General features: G+C 39.4%; 1 protein-coding gene across 1 annotated transcript in view; it reads left to right on the top strand.

Annotated features, from left to right (window-relative positions):
• LOC126248161 (uncharacterized) overlaps positions 1-22,758 on the top strand; it is a 513,313-nt gene that overhangs the window by 409,777 nt on the left and 80,778 nt on the right. Inside the window, exons 11-13 of the mRNA XM_049948909.1 lie at positions 3,668-3,790; positions 3,882-4,211; positions 14,858-15,041. Coding sequence (XP_049804866.1) covers positions 3,668-3,790; positions 3,882-4,211; positions 14,858-15,041 — 637 coding nt within the window. The remainder of the gene's footprint in view (positions 1-3,667; positions 3,791-3,881; positions 4,212-14,857; positions 15,042-22,758) is intronic.

Raw genomic sequence — 22,758 nt, 5'->3', positions numbered from 1 at the left:
TGCCACTTTACAGTGCTGTCTTGTCGTGTGTGTGTGTTTTTTTTTTTTTTTTTTTTATAGGAATGTTCTCAACAGAGCGCACACTCGGATGACTCGTTGGTTTATGTCGGTAGCAAAATTACAAGTTATTCATTCTAATGCTCTTAATATTATTCCTCATCTCTCTAATATTTTTCCCAAATCTCTGCTGTGCTGAAAGCTGTTGTGTAGTAGATAAGACAGACAAATGTGTTGAAATTTTCTGGCAGATTAAAACTGTACTGAGCCCGGTGGCACAGTAGTTAGCACACTGGGCTTACATTCAGGAGGATGACGGTTCAAACCCACATCCGGCCATCCATATTTAGGTTTCCAGTAATTTTCCTAAATCACTTCAGGCAAATGACAGGATGATTCCTTTGAAAGGGTACGGCTGATTTCCTTCACATCCTTCCCTAATCTGAGCTTGCGCTCTGTCTCTAATGACATCATTGACGACAGGACATTAAACACTAATTTCCTCCTCCATTAAAACTGTGTGTCAGACTGGTGTTGGAACCCAGAACCTGACCTGTCACAAGTGATACTCTTATTGATGGAGCTATCTGGGCACAACTTGAGACCTGCCCTCACAGTTTTACTTCTACCAGTACTTCTGTCTTGCCTTCCAAACTTCACAGAAGTTTTCCTGCATATTTTGAGGGACTAGCACTCCTGAAAGAAAGAATATTGCAGAGCAATGGCTTAATCATAGCCTAGGGTATTGTTTCCAGAATGAAAATTTTCCGTTGCAGCAGAAAGTGGAAGTCAAGTTGTGATGGCTGTTTGAGTGTTGTACCAAGACATCTCAGTTGTTAAGAACACTGCCCATGAAAAGTGAGATTCTGGGTTCAAGGCCCAGTCCGGCACACAGTTGAAATCTGCCAGGAAGTTTCAAAACAGTGCACACACCAATGCAGAGTGAAAGATTCATTCTGTAAACACATATGTAGCCAGTATTTTTCAGTTAACTTAGTTACAGTGGGCCATATAGGTGAAAGACTATATTTTCTGTTTTCAGTGTTTTTCTACTTTAACCATAATTGATTACTTCAAAAAGTTGTCATCTGGTATTAATTTCAACACAGTTTTGCATAGAACTTACTCTTCTCTGTCCATCAATAATTTGTTATTTTATTTTAGATATTTAAAAATAATGTAATTCTTACAGTTTCAGAAAGAGGTCACTTTGCAGATTATCTTTTATGTCGTTATGAAGACAACATATTGGGGAATATTTCCTGCCACTGACTCACTGACAAAGCCCATGTGTATTGCCACAGTATTTAATTTAAAAAGTAGGATCCAATCTGACATACAGATGTGCACGTATGACAGAAACTAATTGTCAAAAATAAAAATGTCGATGAATTCGTTTTCAGTGACATTTTTTTTTTTTTTTTTTGTGATTAATTTATCTGAATCATAACTGTGTAAGCCTTATCTTGGTGCCCTTGTGTTTTAATTTCTGTTTTACACACATATGAACAAAACTTTTACATCACCCCGATATGTCACGCAAGTGTGTTGCTAATGTGATTGTTCCTGTACCAATTGGAAGATTTCCCCTTAGACTGTAAACACATATATACAGTTACCATGAGCACTACCCATGGATAGAATGCCACACTTGAATAAACTGCAGCATTTCAGTTGGAAGTAAAGCACCCATAGGAATGCATTAGAGATGTATGTGGAGCAGTACAGTGAACATCCATAATGCCATGAAGGACAATTGCAACCAATGATCAGGTCTGTATCATCATGATTCAGGTGGAAAGCTTGTCAACAAGGGATGCTGCTTGATGTGTACACCAGAGTCAAAATGATCTGGTGCAGACATGACGTCGGTTCCAATTGACAGTTAGTGGTGAGGGATTACATCACACAGGATGTCAACATTTGACAGGTGCACAGGATGGTAGATATCTATGACTTCTGGGTCAAAGGAACCTTGGGCTGTGTGCTACAGAACAAAATTCAGTGTAAAAAGAGCCTGCAGGATGTCATGTACTGCATCAAACTGGTAGGAGACGATTACATGATGTGAATGTCCATTCCTGATGAACATGGTGAGCACTGTGTCATATACCACAACACCATAGACTGTTACAGATTAGCAAGAAATCATGCAGAATGGACACCTTAGGGTTGGCATTGGGTATTGTTTATGAACAAAACTATGATCTGTTTGTACCCTGGAAATCACAGAAAATGTGTTTGGAGACAACCCGGTAATATTGAACACCTCCAGCAGTGTCCCACATATGGAACAACATGGTGGTGGAGTGATGTTCTGGGATGTCATTACATGGGGACACTGTACACCTCCTGTGATTGTTGAGGACAAACTCGCTGCTCTGCAGTACAGGTACACAATCGTGCAATCAATAGTGGGACCACATCGCCAATGTTTGGTGACAGTATCATCTTCACAGATCATAACTTACATGCTCATCATACTATTCTTGTGAACACATCCTTCAGCTTGCTAGGATCACCAGAATGGAGTGGCCTGTGTGTTCCCCAGACACAAACCCAATGGAACACATCTGTAATCAATGGAAATGAGCTGTGTTTGGACACCGGCATGATCGCATACTCTGCATCACTTACACAGGATTGCCATTGAAGTGTGGATAAATTTGGACCAGGGCTGGCATGATGATCTCATTGATGGTATGCCATGATGGATTTGAGCCAGCATTCAAGCAAGGGGATGTTCCACCACATATTGATGTTGCTAAGGATTGCTGCTAAAATCCCCCATGAGAAATAGACGACTTTGTTGTTACGAAAAAGGTTTTTTTTTCTTTTCTTTAATTTTTTTTAATCTGGTGATCTGGATTATTGCAAATGAGTATACACACATGCATTAGAACCAATTTTCATTTTCTGTGCCATGAATTTTGAGGTAAGTGGGTAATGCAAAACTTTAATTAATGTCTGCAGATATAACAGTCTTAACTTCCTACTTCAAGTTCTGAATTTCTTTTGATCTCAGTTTAGCATTTAACATTGTTTGGAAAAGATGGTGTCTGTAAGTATACTTCTCTGTTTTGTGGAAACATCTGAGGTAACCTTTTGTTCAACTATTTCTACATGTTGATGTGTGTACAGGTTTCCCATTTTCATAATTCCAGACTGAGTGAACATCAATCTGGAATATGAAGTTACTACAGAATGTAATATTTTTGAATATAATATTTTAGTTTTGTAAACTAATGGAGGAAAAATACTGGTGAGAAATATGAGAAACTTAAGGACTGAAATAAATCTTGCTCTCTGCTTTGAAATTTCCTGAAATATTGTAAAAGTGTTAGTCGGTAAGGAACTTTCAAAATAGTGCAGATACAGACTGAAATATTAAAACGTAGGTATTATGGAGGATGAGAAGATCAGAAATAATTAGACAAGAGCAATTAGTAGAGAAGATAGGATGGGCGAGTGACCTGGTTCCTCTGGGATTTTTAACTAGAATATGAATTATGATAAACATTTCCTATTATCTTCACATAAAATTTGTAATTTGCATTGCAAAATATACGGGCATGAATGCCTAAGAACTGAAGTTTATAGGTTATTGAAAGATACCACATATTGAGAGAGAAAGATTGCCTTTGTTTCTTATTGTAAACATATGTTTCAGATTTCAAGTGTAAAGATGAGGGCTTTTTCCCACATCCCCGAGACTGTAAGAAGTACTTTTGGTGCCTTGACAGTGGTCCCTCAAACCTCGGTATTGTCGCTCATCAGTTCACCTGCCCATCAGGTATTTATAACAATGTATGCTATACATGAGTACATACCTTTCTGTAGATTTTTGTGTATAGCATATATTAATGTACACTATCTTTTTTCAGGATTGTTTTTTAACAAAGCTGCTGATTCTTGTGATTATGCGAGGAATGTAGTTTGCAACAAGAAGAGTAAAAGCCAAGGTGGGAGCTCATCCACTTTACCACCAATAAAAGCTGCTACCAGCAGCACTACACGTTTCAGCACTTCACCGAGTACTAAACTGACAACAAAATTAACTACTACTACAACTACAGAACCCCCACCTGTGCTGGATGATGATGATGATGATGAAGAAGAACTGGAAGAAGATGACGAATACCGAGATTATGACAGTGATTCAGAAGAAGACCCTCAGGCACTGAAGGAGCTGATTAATCTTATTAAGAAACTTGGTCAGTCTTATCAAGAAACTTAGTTAATCAGAATGGAAAAATATTCTATTCCTTCAATTTCTGTGACAACAAATGATACAGTAATTCTTATTACAATCAAAAGTTCTGACTGACACACAAACCATTCCCAAAAGAACAGATCATCACAGAGTACATTTTCTTTCTCATAAGCAGTACTAAATAATAGTCTAATGCTGGATGTTGGAGAATTATCAGTAAAACTGAAAACATATTTCCAGGACCGGGTGAAAGTAAACTCATTTGCTCACTTTCTTGATTTTCTGCAGAAGCTGAATAATCCTGTATTACCATTAAAATAATGTCCTTGCATTCAGACAAAAACAATACTCATAACAGTAAGACAGATATCACAAAAAATCTCAGAAAGTAGATATTCTACCATTAATAATAGAGTGTATTTTATGAGATACAGTGTATTTCTAAGGGTTGTTATCAATGGGAAACTATTGGATTTATTAAGTAAATAAGACAAAAAAACACGCTTTTCATAAATCTGTAATACAGAATGGTAATTTCCTTAAGCATATGGCCATTTGCATTGTTAGCTGTCCCGAGTGAAAGACATGCTTCAGTGTACTCCACAGTTTTATCTGCCTGGAGTGGAATAAACTGACCCTATAATGTTCATCTTATTTCTCCTTTGTGTGTGAGCAGGAGATAAATTCACTTCAAAGTTCTTGACTGTCGTATTTTCTTGTCATTTCCTCATTATCTTTCTCTGATTAATCATAACTTGTGTGTTTCACAGTAAATTGTCTATTTTAAAATAGGGTCAGCAATGGTGTGCAAAACTGCATGCGTGCACAATGTGCTACATGCGTGTAGTCCGAGGCTGAGCCTGTCTCGGTACATTTTAGCTTTGCTCGGGCCTTCCTGAAATAGCTCAGTCCAGTACAACATTTCATTTAGCAATGCAATGCGACACTATTTCTTCCAACATTTGGTGTGGTTTGAAGTTGGCAAAACTTCCTTCAGTTTGGCAGAAGTGCAGTAGCACTTCTGTTTATCCTTTTTTATTTGTTCCTGGTATAAATGAAATGCACAGGTCCAGTAGCTGTTTGCACAGGAAGAGGCAGTCTAGCAGTCTGTCATCACAAGCATTTAAAAATTAACAGGAGTCACAGAGAACAAGGATGAGAATACTCAGCATCTATAATGTAGTTGTATAATCGATGGGCACCACAAATTTTGTATGGAACAGTGTTATAACACCATGCAGAAAGAAATGAAAGAATTAGTTATAATGAAAGAGGAAACTATTACAGTAGGCAAGTGATATGTACATCGAGAAGCACTTTGTCCTAAATTTGCAGGCGTGGAACACATGATGAAGGTCATGACAGAAATAGTAAATTTTCTGAATTCTTATAAATTATGAGGGTGGTTTGAAAAGTTCTTGGAGCAGAATAGAAAAAGTACTAAAATCACTGAAACTTTTCTTTATTTTTCAATGTAGTCTCCTTGTAGATTACTGTATGTGGTCCAATGATGTTCCAGTGCCTTGATCCCATCTTCAAAAATGAGTTTCCTCCAGGCCTGCAAAATAGTTGTCATATCTGGTTATCAGTTTTTCGTCTGAAGTGAATCTTCATCCACCAAGAAAAATTTTCAGTTTTCAGAAGAGATGGAAGTCTGATGGAGCCGTATCAGTTAAAATGTGATATACCCTTTCAGATGCCATCTGGCAAACATAAGTAATTTCACGCACTTTCAATTGGCTATCCTCCATGACCATTTTGTGCAATTTTGCAATGATTTCTGGAGTAGTGACACATCTTGGCCAACCACTGTGCAGATCATCATCTAAGCTCTCCTGACCAAATTTAAATTCATTTGTCCACCTGGCAGTAGTTGAATATGAAGGAGCAGAGTGTCCCAGTGTATTATGGAAATTGGCATGAATATTGTTTCCTTTCATACCTATCTTTACAAAGTACTTAATCACTGCTTGACTCTTGATTTTTTCCATCTTTGCAAATCACTATGCAGGAACAACAACAGAGCAACATCACCACCACAGCTGTCTTCCAAGAGCACTGACATTGCATGTGTTTACAAGCAACAGTCCAATGAATATCATGTGGACAACTCATGGGCCAGACGGTAACAGTAGAGAAACCAAACTCTTAGGATTATGGTTGCAAAGCATTTTGAAATGAAGTATTCATATAGAACATCTGAATGCAAAATTATACATCACTAGTTACCTTCTTTGCACACTAAAAACCTGTTGTAGTGAGAATACAGTAAGGAGTGCATACCATTCCTACTTTCATTCTCAAATTAGATTTGAGGGCACACATTTGGGTAACTCAAAAGCAACTACCAGTATATTCAAATTTCAAGAAAGGGCCACTGGATGCAACCCTATAGCAGATTGCAAAAAACCTGTGATATTTGTGATTGTCATATCAGAAAAAACAAAAACTTACATTTGATCCAAAAGCAACACTTCCTTGTGCCAAAAAGTACTTTCCAAATGGGAGTTAAATATTATAACAAATTTCTTGAAAACATAAAAGCAAATATTGAGGTGAAAATCTTGCAAAGATATTTAAAGTCATATTTACAGCATCACTACTTTTACTCCACCGAAGAATATTTAAATGTATGAAGACAAACAATGGGAAATATTTGGGGGGAAAACAATAACGTGGAAAGGATAGATTCTTACTTACCACATAGTGGAAGCATTGAGTTCCAAACAGGCACAATGAAAAAGATTGCTAAAATATTAAGCTTTTGGACAAAGTCCTTCTTCTTAAATAGAAAACGCACACATTTACTCAAGCACAACTCACACACTCATGTTCACCATCTTTAGGCGATTGTAGCATGGCTGTGACCACATCTGACGGGATCAGCACTCTGCAGCAAGCTAAAATTAAACACACAAAAGATTTTAATTTCAATTAAACATCAACTTTTCATTCAGTCTTTTAAAATCACTGCTTTCAGGAGATTTGGTTAGAATGTCAGCGAGTTGCTCTTGAGTTTGACAGTACTGAATGTTGACTCAGCCATGATTTAATTTACAACTTATGAAATGTATTGCTTCTTCTTGACATTTGAACTGAATTCATCATTGCTATTGCATTTTGATTATCCACACAGTGCTATCTTGATGTTTTTATTCAGCAATTCTTCTATGAAAGTCTTCACAAACTTCATCTCTCGACTGTTCTGAGCTGAAGATATGTATTCTGCTTCAGTACTAGGCAGTGCAACTACACATTGTGTCTTGCAACACCAAGTGACTGGAGCATTGCTGTACAGAAATATGTATCCCATAGTACTTTTTCTATCTTTCTGTTGCCTGTGAAATCTAAATCACAGTAAACAACTACCATTGCTCTTTTTTCCTGATGAGTAGAATATATCACTCCCTGTCACTGAATTCAGGTATCTTAAAGTTCTCTTCATATTTTGGGTGTCTGAGTGATTTGGATCACTTATTGATCTGCTTTAATAATTCACTGCATATGCCAAGTTCAATCACATTTTATGTGCTAAATACAATAAACTGACTATCACTTCATGATATGGAAAGTCTTACTTTGCTACAACACATCTTTGCGAAATATCACACAAATGATCCATGGAACATGAAACTAACTAACTAGCTACACTGATTTCTTAAACTTCTCTTTGTGGTGATATTGAAGTTGTTACATCCTATAACCCTATGCTTTGAATATTCTGCCAATGGCATCTGTGCGGGATGGCCACCTGTGGGGGGGGGCCTCATGACTTGTGCACACAGGACGACATCCGCCACACTGTCTACCAGAGTCCTCCTCTTTATAAGCACAGTGCAGCAGGCACTCTCTCTCATACTGTGTTGATGCTTATTTTCAGCAACTGCTTGTATTGTTACCTAGATTGGTTCTATGTTTATGTTTACATTTTCAACTGTTGTTCGCATGTATGTGGAAGAATAATAAACTTTGGTTCATTGTGAGAAGTGGGTGCATCAGTGTGCACTACAGTGCAAGAATCGATTTTTAGCTCAAGTATTAAATTTTGCTCAACTGTTAGAGGTATCTCATGCTGCTGGTGATCAGATTGAGGCTCTGTGTGACACTGCCATCGTGGCTCATATTCCTGGTCATTGGGTGTCAGTCAGTTCTTGTGAAGAGGACACTATGGCAGCTGCACAAACACTGCCAAACATAGGCAGTTCAATCTGAATGATTCTTACTTTAGCGTCCGCCCCCGGTAGCTGAGTGGTCAGCACGACAGACTGTCAATCCTAAGGGCCCGGGTTCGATTCCCAGCTGGGTCGGAGATTTTCTCCGCTCAGGGACTGGGTGTTATGTTGTCCTAATCATCATCATGTCATCCCCATCGACGCGCAAGTCGCCGAAGTGGCGTCAAATTGAACGACTTGCACCAGGCGAGCCGTCTACCCGACGGGAGGCCCTCGTCACACGCCTTATTATTATTACTTACTTTAGCAATATTGGGCATCATATCTAGATTTCTGTCATATTCAGAGTTATAGTACTCTTCTAATAATTGAGTCTTGTGTTGGTTTGTATTCTTCTCATATATCTTCACAAGTGTATCATACTTTTCCTTAAAAGTTTCACAGGTGGATATGTGTGTTTTAATATTGATCTCTATGGTTCTCAAAATATAGTATTTTACAAGTATGTCTATTTGTTCCTACTCATTTTCTTTTTTCATTTTTAGGTTTTGTGATACTGCTGGTAAAATATCTGCCTAGGCCCATTGCCATGAACATCACATTTATTTCCAAGTCCCATAACAGAGAACTTGCAGTGTCTTTTAGTTTTGGCACAATGTTTCATGTTATATCTTATACTGATGAAGCCCTATTTTGACATACATTGCACAAATCTTTTTATAAGAAAAATACAGTCTTTTTACACTCACAAGATTTCACTTCTTTTTACTTTCCTAGATATCCAGTGCTACTGGGCCTATAATCTGTTCGGATATCTCATTGTACAATCTAGGGAATGCCTTTTAGTGTTTCAGACACACACAGGATTCATTTTTTAAAGAATACATTGACGCACATAGGTACAAAGAATGACTGGCTTCATTTTTATTCAGACAACCAATTCATGTTGCCATCTTATTAGAGAAACAATGTACTGATTCCAACTGTTGCCTTACATTAACAGACACTTATTGTTTTTGTTTACTATGATCGCTTTTCAATCTAAACACACTTGACCGTGAATTTCATTGTCTTTTGTGTAAGTGTGTGTGTGTGTGTGTGTGTGTGTGTGTGTGTGTGTGTGAGAGAGAGAGAGAGAGAGAGAGAGAGAGAGGTAGCATGCATGCATGTATGCATGTGCCTGCATTAGACATGTTGAAAATGCCACCTTAACACTTGGGATAAGTACACAGTTCAGTCAGGTGTGGGTTGTAGCTTGATAAATCTTGTACAGGTTTTGAAGTCATGCGTGACTCCTTTCAGTTACAGTTGGAGAATCATCTTTGCTCATGGAGCCCTCTTGAGGTTCGCATTCTACAACCATCATTGTTATAAAAAATCACAATTATGACACCTGCTTTGGAAGTATGGATGACTTGGTGACAGTTCTAATAGCTAAACTGTGGGTTAATTGAATACTATCATAGCCTCAAGTATGTGAAGTTTATTTTCTCTTTTACCTATAGTGGACCAATGTATAGAGCACAGAGATATATAACAGGGAACAGGATTAACAACTACATCAACATCTACATCAGACGCTGCAAGCCACCTGATGGTGTGTGGTGCAGGTTACTTCTGGTACCATTAACTGTACCCCCTTTTCCCTGTTCCAGTCGTTAATGTTGCGTGGGAAGAATGATTGTTGGTAAGTCACTATCTTAACTCTAATTTCTCAGATTTTCTCATTGTGGTCATTCCACAAGATGTATGTGGGAGGAAGTAATATGTTGTTCACCTCTTCCCAGAAAGCACTCCCTCGAAATTTCAATAGTAAACCTCTCCGTGATGCACAACACCTCTCTTGTAATGTTTGTCACTGGAGTTTCTTGAGCACCTCTGTAATGCTCTTGTGCTGACTGAATGATCCCATGATGATACTGCTGTTCATTGGATCTTTTCTGTCTCTTCTATCAGTCCTACCTGCTAAGGGTCCCAGATTAATGAATGATACTCAAGAACTGGGTGAACAAGCACTTGTATGATATTTCCTTCATGGATGAGTTAAATTTCCTTGGGATTCTTTCTATGAATCTCAGTCTGGCATTTACTTTCCCTATCATTTGCTTTATATGGTCATTCCACTTGAGATCGCACTATGTAGCCACTCCTGGATATTTTATGGCAGATACTGTTTCCAGCAATTTGTCATCAAAAGTGCAGTTGTGCAGTAGTGGATTTCTTTTCCTATGTATGTGCAATGTGTTACTTTTATTTATATTCAGGGTCAACTGCCAGAGCCTGCACCATTCATCAATCCTATGTAGGTCATTCTGCAAATTGATACTGTCTTCTGGTGTTGCTACTTTGTTACATACAACTGCGAAGAGTCTTAAAAAGTTTCCAGAACTTGCTACTAGATCATTTACATATATTATAAATAGTAACGATCCTACCACACTTCCAAGGGGTACTCCATAAATTACATTTACATCTGTCAAGTCTGTTCCTTGAAGAGTGACGCGCTGAGTTCTGTTTGCAAGGAAGTATTGAATCCTGTCACAAATCTTGTCCAATGCTCTATAAGATCATATTTTTTTCCATGAAACAGCAATGTGGGACAGTGTCAAATACCATCTTGAAGTCAAGGAACATGACACCAACCTGATCATTGTTGCCTACAGTGCTGTGGATCTCATGGAGGAACAGAGAGAACTGAGTTTTGCAAGAGTTCTGGTTGTGAAATCCATGCTGGTTTTGATAGAGCAGATTTTTGTTCTCCAGAAATGTCATACTTCTTTAACATAAAATGTGTTCCATAATTCTACAACAGATTGATGTCAGTGATAGAGCCCTATAATTATGTACATCTATCCTAAGACCCTTCATAAAAATGGTAATGACCTGCACTTTTTTCCAGCTGTTAGGTGCCTTCTGTTGCTCCAGCAATCTAAAGGTGCTGCTAGAAGAGGAGCAAGATCTGTCATGTAGTCTTTGTAGTATCTTATAGGTATCTCATCTGGGCTAGATGCCTTTCCACTACTAAGCCATTGCAGTTGCTTTTCTATTCCCACAATTGGCTATCTGAAGTCTGCCATTTCAGTGTTTGTATGATGATTGAAAGGAGAGACCATGTTATGATCTCCCATGATGAAACAGTTTTGGAAGACCAAACACAATGTTTTGGCCTTCTCTCTGTTACCTCCCATTTCAGTGCCAGTATGGTGACTGAGTGAATGAACAGAGGATTTTGAACCACTTATTGATTTTATGCAAGACCAAAACCTCTTAGGGTTTTTACTCAGATCAGTTGACAAAATATTACTTTCAAAGGCACTGAATGCCTCTCCCACTGCTCTCCTTACACTCATCTTCATTTTGTTCAGCTTTTGTTTCTCATCCAGATTTTGACTTCTCTTGAATCTGTGATGAAGCTCTCTTTGTTTACATAGCAATTTTCTAACATGGCTATTAAACCACAGTGGGTCTTTCTCACCTCATAAGACCTTGCTCAGTGCATACTTGTCTAAGGCACATTGAACAATGCTTTAGTTTTTTTTTTTCGTTTGTGCTTCACATCTTCATCCTCAGCACTGATACTTGTTGTTGACTACTCAGATACTGTGCAACTTGTATCCTATCACTGTTGCTGAGCAAAAATATTTTCCTGCCTTTCCTAACATTCCTTGTAAAACTCATAGTCATAGCTGCTATCACAGCTTTATGGTCACTGATACCTTCCTCTGTGTTAACTGCTTTAGTAAGTTCAGGTCTATTTGTTGCTAGGAGGTCTAAGACATTTCCTTCATGAGTTTGTTCCCTAATTATCTTCTCTGAGTAATTTTCAGATAGCACATTCAGAATAATGTCACACGAATCCCTGTCTCTGGCACAGATTTGGATGGCATGACTCTCCAAATCTATTCCTGCTAAGTTGAAGTTACCCCCTTTTACAATGACATCACCAGGAAAATTACTAACAATATTCTGCAATTCTGCAAGTTCTCTCTGAAGCACTCTACCACCACAGCTCCTGGCCCAGTTGGTCTACTAAAGAATTTGATTACTATTTTTGACCAACCTTTGTTTCTTATCTTCACCTAGATTAATTCACATTCAGAATCCATGATAATCTCACAGTATACAGTTGAATTCTTTACTGCAATAAATACTCTGCCTCCATTGGTGACTAACTTATCCCCACAATAAATACCCCAATCTGGACATAGGATTTCACTGCTGTTTTCTTCCAGTTTCAATCAACTTTCTGGTCCTAATACTATCTCATCATTAAAACTTACAAAAAACTTCACTAGTTCTGGGGTCTTTCCTTGGATGCTCCAGCAGTTTACTAATATTGTCTTAATCTTTTCTATATCTGATATGTGAGGACAGACATTCTCTGAGAATACTCTGGCTGTTGTAACTTCAGTTTTGGCAGGCAATTCATCTCTGATACCAAGGGGGAGGGCGATTCTAGTGCATGCCTGACATATTAAGGTGAACCCTACCATTCTGCACTCGATAACAGAGATTGAGAAATTTGCATCCGATATCTTCACAGAGTTGTCTGAGTCTCTGGTTTAGACATTCCACTCTGCTCCAAACCAGAGGACTGTGATTGACCCTGGGTATGATGCAGATTAGCCTGCACCCCACGTGCAGCATTAGTCATCTTCATCAAATCAGCCATCTGCCAAAAGGAATTGAGAATGGCCTCATAAGCCAACTGTCAGGTGTCATTCATGCAAATATGTGCCATAATTTGCAGCCAGTTCTGTTCAGTGTGCTTCATAGCTGCCAGTAGGGCCTCTTCTACATCACAGATGAGACCCCCCCCAGCAAACATACTGAGCGCCCTCTGGCATTCTTTCCAACCTTGCCTACTGTTTCCCTGAGGGGCTCCATCACCCGGCTAACATTTGAGCTGCCAATGACTAGCAAACCCACCCTCTGGACTTGTCCAGACAAGGCAGGAGAGTTGGCTGCTGGCCTAACAGGAGAGGCATCCTACACTGGCTCTTCTGTGGTCCATTCCCTTTTGTCTTCTACCCAGTGACATGGGAACTCACCACTGTCCTCCACTCACTCTTGAGCAAAGATGAACTGGTGAGATGTTTTGTATCAGAAAACTCAGTGACAGCCTGGTCACCGGGCGACTGAAACAGCACAAAGTGTGCCAAAGTTCTCGTCACCAGTGTCCTAATGCTACCAGAAGCCTGTAAACTGTGGTCAACCACCACTGCCTACAGCTATTTATGGACAGCTGCCAATTCTCCTTGTGTGTGCCCACAACAGGCACTGTCCCTATCCACACTGTACTGTGGAAGCATAAAAAAAAAGAAAGGAAAGAAAAAACTGATACCTCAAAATTACAAACGTACAGTGAGGAGCAACTGAGGAAGTACAAGCAGACCTCCGCAAAAGAGAAAATTACCCAACTGTGGCACTACTGAGGTTGGAATGTAGGCAAGATGTAAACAAGGGAATAAACAAACACTTAAATCTGTTGTGCAACCTAAGATTGAAATCCACTTGGTCTTAAAACAAATAAATCTCTATACTGAAAATGGGTGTATCAACAGTTATGTTTTACTAGAAACTCCTCTTACATAAAAGTACTACAGGAAATAAATACACTAACTCTAGAACACTGATTTAAGCTATATTATATGTATTAACATGAGATTTAAATGGAGTCATGTGATGTGGCACTTCAGATGACAGGTTGCCTCACATAGATATGCACTAAGATTTATGCAAGGAAACTTAAGAATGAGTTAATAAACACTAGTTTACACAGTAAAATACACAAGTGCAATTCACTTCCTCATGCAAATGCATGAGAAACAGAAACTAAACAAAATTGTAAGAGACAACTGGTATGGCTTCAGGCACCCTTTCTGTTCTGTGATAGGGGCAACACTGATCACTATATGCAACAATCACAAGATTTAAATTGGGTCATGTAACATGGGCTTCAGGTAGCGGATCACCTCACACAGATATGCACTAAGATTTACACACAAAAAAACTAGCTTTTGAGCTCTTGGTCTTTTTTTTTTTTTTTTAGCAAAAGTATACAAACAACCACACATACACCCAAATGGCCATGGCCACTGGAGTATGGGGTATCTGTGTGGTGATGTGTACTTTTGGTAGTGCCATGGCCATAGTAGTGTGCATTTGGGTGTCTCTGTGGTTGTGTGTGTGAGTCTGTGTACTTTTGTTAGAAAAAGAGCAAGAACTTAAAAGTAGTGTGGATGCTGTTTCCTGTTGTGTATCTCTGTGCTCCATGCTCCACACATTGATCTATTGTAGGTGAGTGGTTGCCTTTCCCTTAGTTTATGTACATCTCCCTTCAGGAATTTCCATTATTGGTATTTTCACTATTACATTACTCACTTTCAGAGGTGACATTTTTTTTTCCTGAAGAGTGTTTTTGATAGCAGAAATGTTGCTCACCTCCCTGTAATTAACAGTCAATATGTTGTAGGTGGTGTTGAGCAGCTGGAGAAACAATTAAATCTCCAGAATTCAGATCAGAGTGGTGAAAGAAAAGGTGCTGTCACAGCACCAGCAGTCAGCCGCACTTTGTACAATCGAATTGTGAGTTATAACACAGCTCGCAGCCTTGGTTCAGGAGGGCTGACTACTCCTGCTGGAACTACAACACCTAGGTAAGAAATTTTTATGTTATACATGACATACTGCTATATTCTAATTTGTTTTGTGTTCTATTCTGTACACAAACAGTAAAGAGGCACAAATATAGTTGTAAAGAGATACATATTTTTAATCTTGTTATATGTCAGTGTAAGTATTCAGGTAATTAAAAGTGTTAATGTGAATTTGTATAGACTGCTACAGATAGAGGAGACAATGAGCAGTGGACAGGCACATTTCAAAGTAGACTGTTGGCTGTGCCTGTCCATTGCTTAATGTCTCCTTTACATGGTGAATAACAACCTCAACCATACTGAATTTTCCATATTAAAAATATACGTATTTTTGTAATTCATCCAGTTCCAATACATGTTGTCATTTGGGACTGAATTAAAACATCTGGACATCATGTCAAATTTGAGGGCTTGTACACAGGGATATAAAGTACTCTCTAACATACCGTTTGACCTTCTACTCCCTATCGTTCAGAGAGAGACTGGCTCGTAACAATGTGAATTTCTCCTATGGAAATAAACTATAAATCATGTCTACAGCTGAAGGCAAATTTTAGGAAAAAACAGTTGAATTCTGGATCGGAAAACATCATGTCTTCATTGACTACAAAGCAACATATGATACCATAATCAGAGAGCTTCTCTACCACATCTTCAATGAACAAGGGACTCCTGGAAAATTGTTAACGTTTGTGAGAATGACAATGAGGTACAGAGTAGTATATGAATGAATACTTATAAGACCAGTGCTTACATACTTAGTCATTAACATCAAAAGGTATGGGGATGCTGGATGCCTTTGAGAGAAAGGTACTTTGAAGAATCAGTGGCTCAACTAGTGAAAGAGGAAGGTGAAGGAGGAATTGTGAAATCAACCAGATTTAGTTTGGTGGAGAATGTGGCACAGATGAGTGACACAGAAGTAGCTAAAAGCATATGAAATGGACATTCTGGGGGTTAAAGTCAACCTATAACCAGATAGATAGATGGAGTCATGGAGGACCTGCAGAAAATGGACTTTAGGTGATGCAATGCTTGACTTTTGGATCCTCATAACTTGTGAAAAATTGTTGAAGAGATCAAGTTTCACAATGAACTGTAGAGCCATAGAAGGAGGAGGAGGAGGAGGAGGAGGAGGAGGAGGAGAAGAAGAAGAAGAAGAAGAAGGATCATACAGTTGTCAAATCTGAGTTCTTATATGCAAAAGAAACATTAGATATAACCAGAAAGAGATGCCTGGAGGACATGAGAAGAAGAGAGAAAACAGCTGCAAAAAGTCTTGGGTGTGAAAATGAAAGGTAGGAGAAGAGGATTAGAACTAACAAAGAACACTGCCAGAAGGTAAATGTGGTGGTAGCACTGTTAAAAATAGAAAAAACTACAGTTTTATGGACAATTATTAAAAATTATCTCAAAAGATCAAAATAACAGCCTTCTGGACTCTGTGTAACTATTGTGCTCAATCACACAGTTTATAAATGCTTGGAACTTATGACTCACTGATATCCATTGTCAAACTTGTGAAGTGTGTTCTGAATTAATGATATGGAAATGGGAGCATGATGTAAAACAAAGTGCAGGATGAAAAATATAGAAGGTGCCTATCTCTGGTTACAGATCAATTAGTCTATGCTGTTCAGGGGAATATTGTGCCATCAAAACTACAATCATGTCCAAATCTGAAGGCAGGGTTATCACCGAAACACAACACCTAGAACTGAAAGCATATTCATTACTGATACCAATGTACAGCCAGAACAGAACTGACCTCCTGGATGGAGATTGCAGCTATTTATACAAATATTGAATATTATGGAATGCTGGTATTTATACAGACAGCGAATATACCAGAATATACAAACATTACAAACATAAGATACTTCAAGAGCTTTCTAGGAATAATAAATAATATATGACAAATAATTGCTGCTGATCAGATTTGAACTGGTAACCCACAGCAGGCCAGCCAGCAACACTAACCAGTACACCATGCTACATGCACCACAGCTCATGGCATTGCTCATTCTCCTGGAGAAACAGTAACCTATTATTTCAGAAGTTCTCAGTTGAGTTGACTACAACACCCTGGATCTAGATCTTGTTGGTTGTCCTCTGTATGGCAGTGCTGGTCGAAACTCACATCCTAGTCAATGTGCGACATCCTCTTCATTATGAAGAACATTGAAGTTACATGATCTTCAAGTGTGTCTTGAGTTTCCTTGAACCTCTCATCTTTGATCTGCACCTCTGGACTGTAGTAGGGCTTCATATTGAATTCCTGGATGACGTCTTACGCACTCTTATCTTCTTGTTGAAGGGTTATAAACCTGTATTTCATATGTGACATCCAGCAAGCAACAACATATATGATACACCCCAAAGTAGTGCCTTAGTAACTTTCCAATAGTCTTACTTTCCACATAGGTGTAAAAATCCAAACAAAGTCTTCCAGGTTTTATCTCACTGGTCAGTGCTTGGCATTTTAGCAATCTTGGTCTATCCCCAGAGTGTCCAGTGTCTGTATGCAAGATAGCTGTCTTGCTTCTTCAATCCTGATGATGAGATAGTTCACATTGTCATCCTCAGTATCATCTGACTGAAATCAGAACAGTGTATGCATTTTTTTTCCCCTTGCAACTATGGAACAGAAAGAATGATGTGAAACCTGTAGCATCTTGCTTCACTGTGTTGTATGCAAATGTCACAACAGGCAATGTTGTATCCCAATCCCTCTGTGCCACAACAACATACAATGAAAGGATATCTGTCAACACCTTATTAAAGAGTCCTGTGAGATCATTTTGCTGTGGCTGTTAGGCAGTTAGTCACCTTGTGGAAGATGTCATAACCTGAAATTACTTCTGATACTAGTCTCGAATGGCAGACTTTTCCATGATCACAGATCATCATTTGGGATTCTTCATCTTCAAAATGACTATTTCCTTAAGGCAATGTATAGAACTTCAGATGTTGGCACAGCCTGCGTGGCAGCATAATGGCTGAGGTAGTTAGTGCAGACTATTATCTATAGTTTCCAGTTTTTCAACTTTGGGAAACTTTACAAGAGGTTATTTTGAATTTGGTGGAATGGTGCTGCTGCAGGCAAGATTGATACCAGATGCCCCAGAGGTAACTTTGGCAAGTACTTCCATTGTTGGCATTCCTTAGAGTGGCTTAAATTGAGTCAGATGGATCAGTAGAGATCTAGCCAGTGATACATGATATGAACTTCCATTGTTGGCATTACTTAGAGTGGCTTACATTGTGTCTGATGGATCAGTGGAGACCTAGCCAGTGATATATGTGTCTGTTTCTGTCTAGAGTCTTCATAAATACCAGGTGGCCGATATTGGAGCATCATGGAAATACTGCAGGGCAGCAGGCCTTAGGTGATCTGGGATGATAAGCAACTGTTTCCACCCCAGTGGATCATAGTTTTTCTTATGTAATGCCCCCTTAACAGGAATCCACCTTTGCTTGGTTCCACCTTCTTCAAGGTTTCTACAGTACTCATCAGAACTGAATCATCCCTCTGTTCAGCGCAATGTCACTTAATGCAGTGATCACTGAGATTTCATCAATGCTGCTGTTGTTCACAGCCATTTTTTGTATAACACTGTGATATCATATTCCTGACGCCTCAATGCCCATCTCTCCAGATGATGTGCTGGATCCTTCAGGCTACTTAGTCAACATAGAGAATGGTGGTCCATCACAATGGTGAATGGTTTGCCAAATAAACATGCCCAGAAGTAGTTGATTGTCCAAACAACTGAAAGGCCCACTTTCTTGATTGAAGAGTAGTTCATCTTGGACTTGGAGAATACTCTGGAAGTGTAACTGATCACCTTTTCAGCAGCTTCCTGAATTTGTACTAGGACTGTACCTATCCCAAACCACTAGTGCCACTGTAATTTTCTTTCTCAGTATTCTCATCACACAATGCTAGAACTGGAAAAGATGTTAGCACCTTCTTAAGGACAAGGAAAGATCTTCCTTGAGCCTCATCCCAGGAAAATTTGGTATCTCCTTGCTGTAGTTCTTGCAAGGGATGTCCCTTGGTAAAGAAATCCTTTATGAATCACCAGTAGTAAGAGCACATTTCAAGAAAACATCTCACATCACAAATGTGACAAGGGGTGGGAAAATGTGTAATTGCTCTTATTTTCTGTGGACCGAGACAGACACCATCACCATTCCTTAGGTGCCCCACGTTTTTAATCGTGGGTGACAAAGAAGCATATTTTCAGAATCAGGCAGAGACTTCTAATGTGAACACACTTCAGCATGGTTGTCAGGCAGCTTAGATGTTCTTCAATTTCCTTTGAAAAAATGACAGTGTCACCCAGACAACAAAGTCATGCTGTCTCTTTGAGGTGATGAAGCTGAGTTCCCTCATACATTCGAAGATGGCTGTCCAATCAGCATAACTTTGAACTCAGAGGCCATAAGTGGTTATGAAGGCTGTCTTTTCCCAGTCACCCTCATCAACCTTTATTTGTCAGTAGAATGTCTACATGTCCATAGTAAAGAAATAGCTAGCTTCTTTCAAACAGTCTATGCTGTTAACAGTGTGCAGCAGTGGATATCATCTTCCTTTGTGATTTTGCTCATTCATCAGTAGTCAATACAGAAATACTGTGTGTCACCCTCATTCTTTGCAGGAGACACAGGAGAGGACCAAGGACTCTCTGCGGGTTCAGTGATGCTACGTTGCAGCATCTTCTTCTCTTCCTACTGGATTATACATTGTTCAACTGGTGACAATCCACATGAGTGTTGACTAATTGGTGGATGATCCCCAGTGTTGATATGGTGTTTTACCATGGGCTGTTTGGTCGCTCTTTTCTCCACTCTGATTTTGAAAGCATCCAAAACTTGAAGTAGAATGGGTATCACTCATTAATATTGTTCCTCGGTCATGCCAGAGCCTACTGGCAGTTTGATAGCAGCTTCCTCCCCTGTGTTGTCTGTAGTGTAGTGGAACATGATTCTTTGTCCGTGGCACTCGGCTGGCTTTCCTGGACTGATTTGACTGCCACTATGCACATTCCTTTAGGAATGAGTTGTAGCCATGTGTGACATTTAAAGATCCAAAGTTCTTCTTGGCCACCTACAATGCTTGTAATTGTTGCTGGCATGCAGACTTTTTGTGAGCATCAATAGCTTTTTGCAGTTGAAAAATCCATCATATTTTAATTGGTCATCTTGCTTGAGGACCAGGAACTCACGTGATTGATGATGGCAGGGTGACTACATCTTCAATGTCAAACAGCTGCCCAGAGCAATCTTTGTTATGTGTGCTTGTTGGAATAGCTTTCTCAATCTGGAGCTCTGATCATCCACAGTCTGTTACTGCTTCTAATGCCTGCAAGAAGTTCCAACCAAGAATAACATTTTGACTATGTTCTGTTATAATGGCAAATTCGAATGGTTGTGATGTGTTTAAGAAGGGTAGTAGGAGTAATCCATTGAACTACAGACCTATATCATTGACGTTGGTTTGCAGTAGGGTTTTGGAGCATATACTGTATTCAAACATTATGAATCACCTCGAAGGGAGCGATCTATTGATACGTAATCAGCATGGTTTCAGAAAACATCGTTCTTGTGCAATGCAGCTAGCTCTTTATTCACACGAAGTAATGGCCGCTATCGATAGGGGATCTCAAGTTGATTCCGTATTTCTAGATTTCCGGAAAGCTTTTGACACCGTTCCTCACAAGCGACTTCTAATCAAGCTGCAGGCCTATGGGGTATCGTCTCAGTTGTGCGACTGGATTAGTGATTTCCTGTCAGGAAGGTCGCAGTTCGTAGTAATAGATGGCAAATCATCGAGCAAAACTGAAGTGATATCAGGTGTTCCCCAGGGAGGCGTCCTGGGGCCTCTGCTGTTCCTGATCTGTATAAGTGAACTGGGTGACAATCTGAGCAGTTATCTTAGGTTGTTCGCAGACGATGCTGTAATTTACCGTCTAGTAAGGTCATCTGAAGACCAGTATCAGTTGCAAAGCGATATAGAAAAGATTGCTGTATGCCATACAGGGCCCTAGTACTACACTGCTGCAACCTGCCGGCTGTTGTCACTGTCCCGTTTGACGATTGCACGCGAGCAGCACACGTGCAGCGCCATGTGCTCATGAGCCGCGTGCAATGTTTGCCCGCCCCTGCTGTATGGTGTGGCAGGTGGCAGTTGATGCTAAATAACTAAAAGTGTGAGGTGATCCAATTGAGTTCCAAAATAAATCCATTGGAATTTGATTACTTGATAAATAGTACAATTCTCAAGGCTGTCAATTCAACTAAGTACCTGGGTGTTAAAATTATGAACAACTTCAGTTGGAAAGACCACATAGATAATATTGTGGGGAAGGCGAGCCAAAGGTTGCATTTCATTGGCAGGACACTTAGAAGATGCAACAAGTCCACTAAAGAGACAGCTTACACTACACTTGTTCAACCTCTGTTAGAATATTGCTGCACGGTGTGGGATCCTTACCAGGTGGGATTGACGGAGGACATCGAAAGGGTGCAAAAAAGGGCAGTTCGTTTTGTATTATCATGTAATAGGGGAGAGAGTGTGGCAGATATGTTACATGAGTTGGGATGGAAGTCATTAAAGCAAAGACGTTTTTCGTCGCGGCGAGATCTATTTACGAAATTTCAGTCACCAACTTTCTCTTCCGAATGCGAAAATATTTTGTTGAGCCCAACCTACATAGGTAGGAATGATCATCAAAATAAAATAAGAGAAATCAGAGCTTGAACATTAAGGTTTAGGTGTTCATTTTTCCCGCGCGCTGTTCGGGAGTGGAATGGTAGAGAGATAGTATGTGAATTGCAGAGAAATCATGTAGATGTAGATGTAGATGTCATTCATAGTTACACTGATGAGGCAAAACATTATAACCACCTGCTTAATAGCTCGTTTGTTCATCTGTGGAATGAAATACATCACTGATTCTGCATATCAGGGATCTGACAGTTTATTGGTAGGTTTGTGGAGGTATGTGACACTATATGTATACACACAGGCCATGTAATTCATGTAAATAACAAGTCATTGATTTGCGTATGTGGTGATGGCATTCGATAGCAACCCAGATGGGCTCCATAGGTTTTACACTAGGTGAATTTGTTCACTGAGACATCTGCATGAGTTCACTAAAATGCTCCTCAAACCACTGTAGCAAAGTTCTGGCCCTGTGATATGGACAATTATATTGCTGAAAGATGACACCGCCATTGGGGAAGAAATCAAGCATGAAGGGTTGCAGATGGTTCACAGTTGTCAATATGTCTTCAATTACTACCATGTGTCCCATTTAAGAGCAGCAGAATGTCCCCATAGCATAATACTGCTCCCACCAGTCTGTGTCCATGGTGCACTGCATGTTTTGAGCTATTGTTTACCTCGATGACTGCATTTGTGGAGACAACTGTCAACCCAGTGTAGCAAAAATGTGATTGACCTGAAGAGTCAACACATTTCCATTGATAGACAGTTGATTTCCAATAGTCCTATGCCCACTGACTTCATAATTGACAACACTGTTTTGTCGACAGGTGAACACGTGTCAGTGGTCTGCTGCAGAGTTCCATGCTGAACAATGTACAATGAACAGTGTGCTCTGAAACACTTGTGCATGCACTGACTTTGTGCTCTTTCAGCAAAGATACCACCTATCACCATCTGTTCTACTTTACAGAGCAGACA

This window comes from Schistocerca nitens, chromosome 3 (assembly GCF_023898315.1).
Source record: "Schistocerca nitens isolate TAMUIC-IGC-003100 chromosome 3, iqSchNite1.1, whole genome shotgun sequence".
NCBI lineage: Eukaryota > Metazoa > Arthropoda > Insecta > Orthoptera > Acrididae > Schistocerca > Schistocerca nitens.
This window is presented reverse-complemented; position numbering and strand designations above follow the sequence as displayed.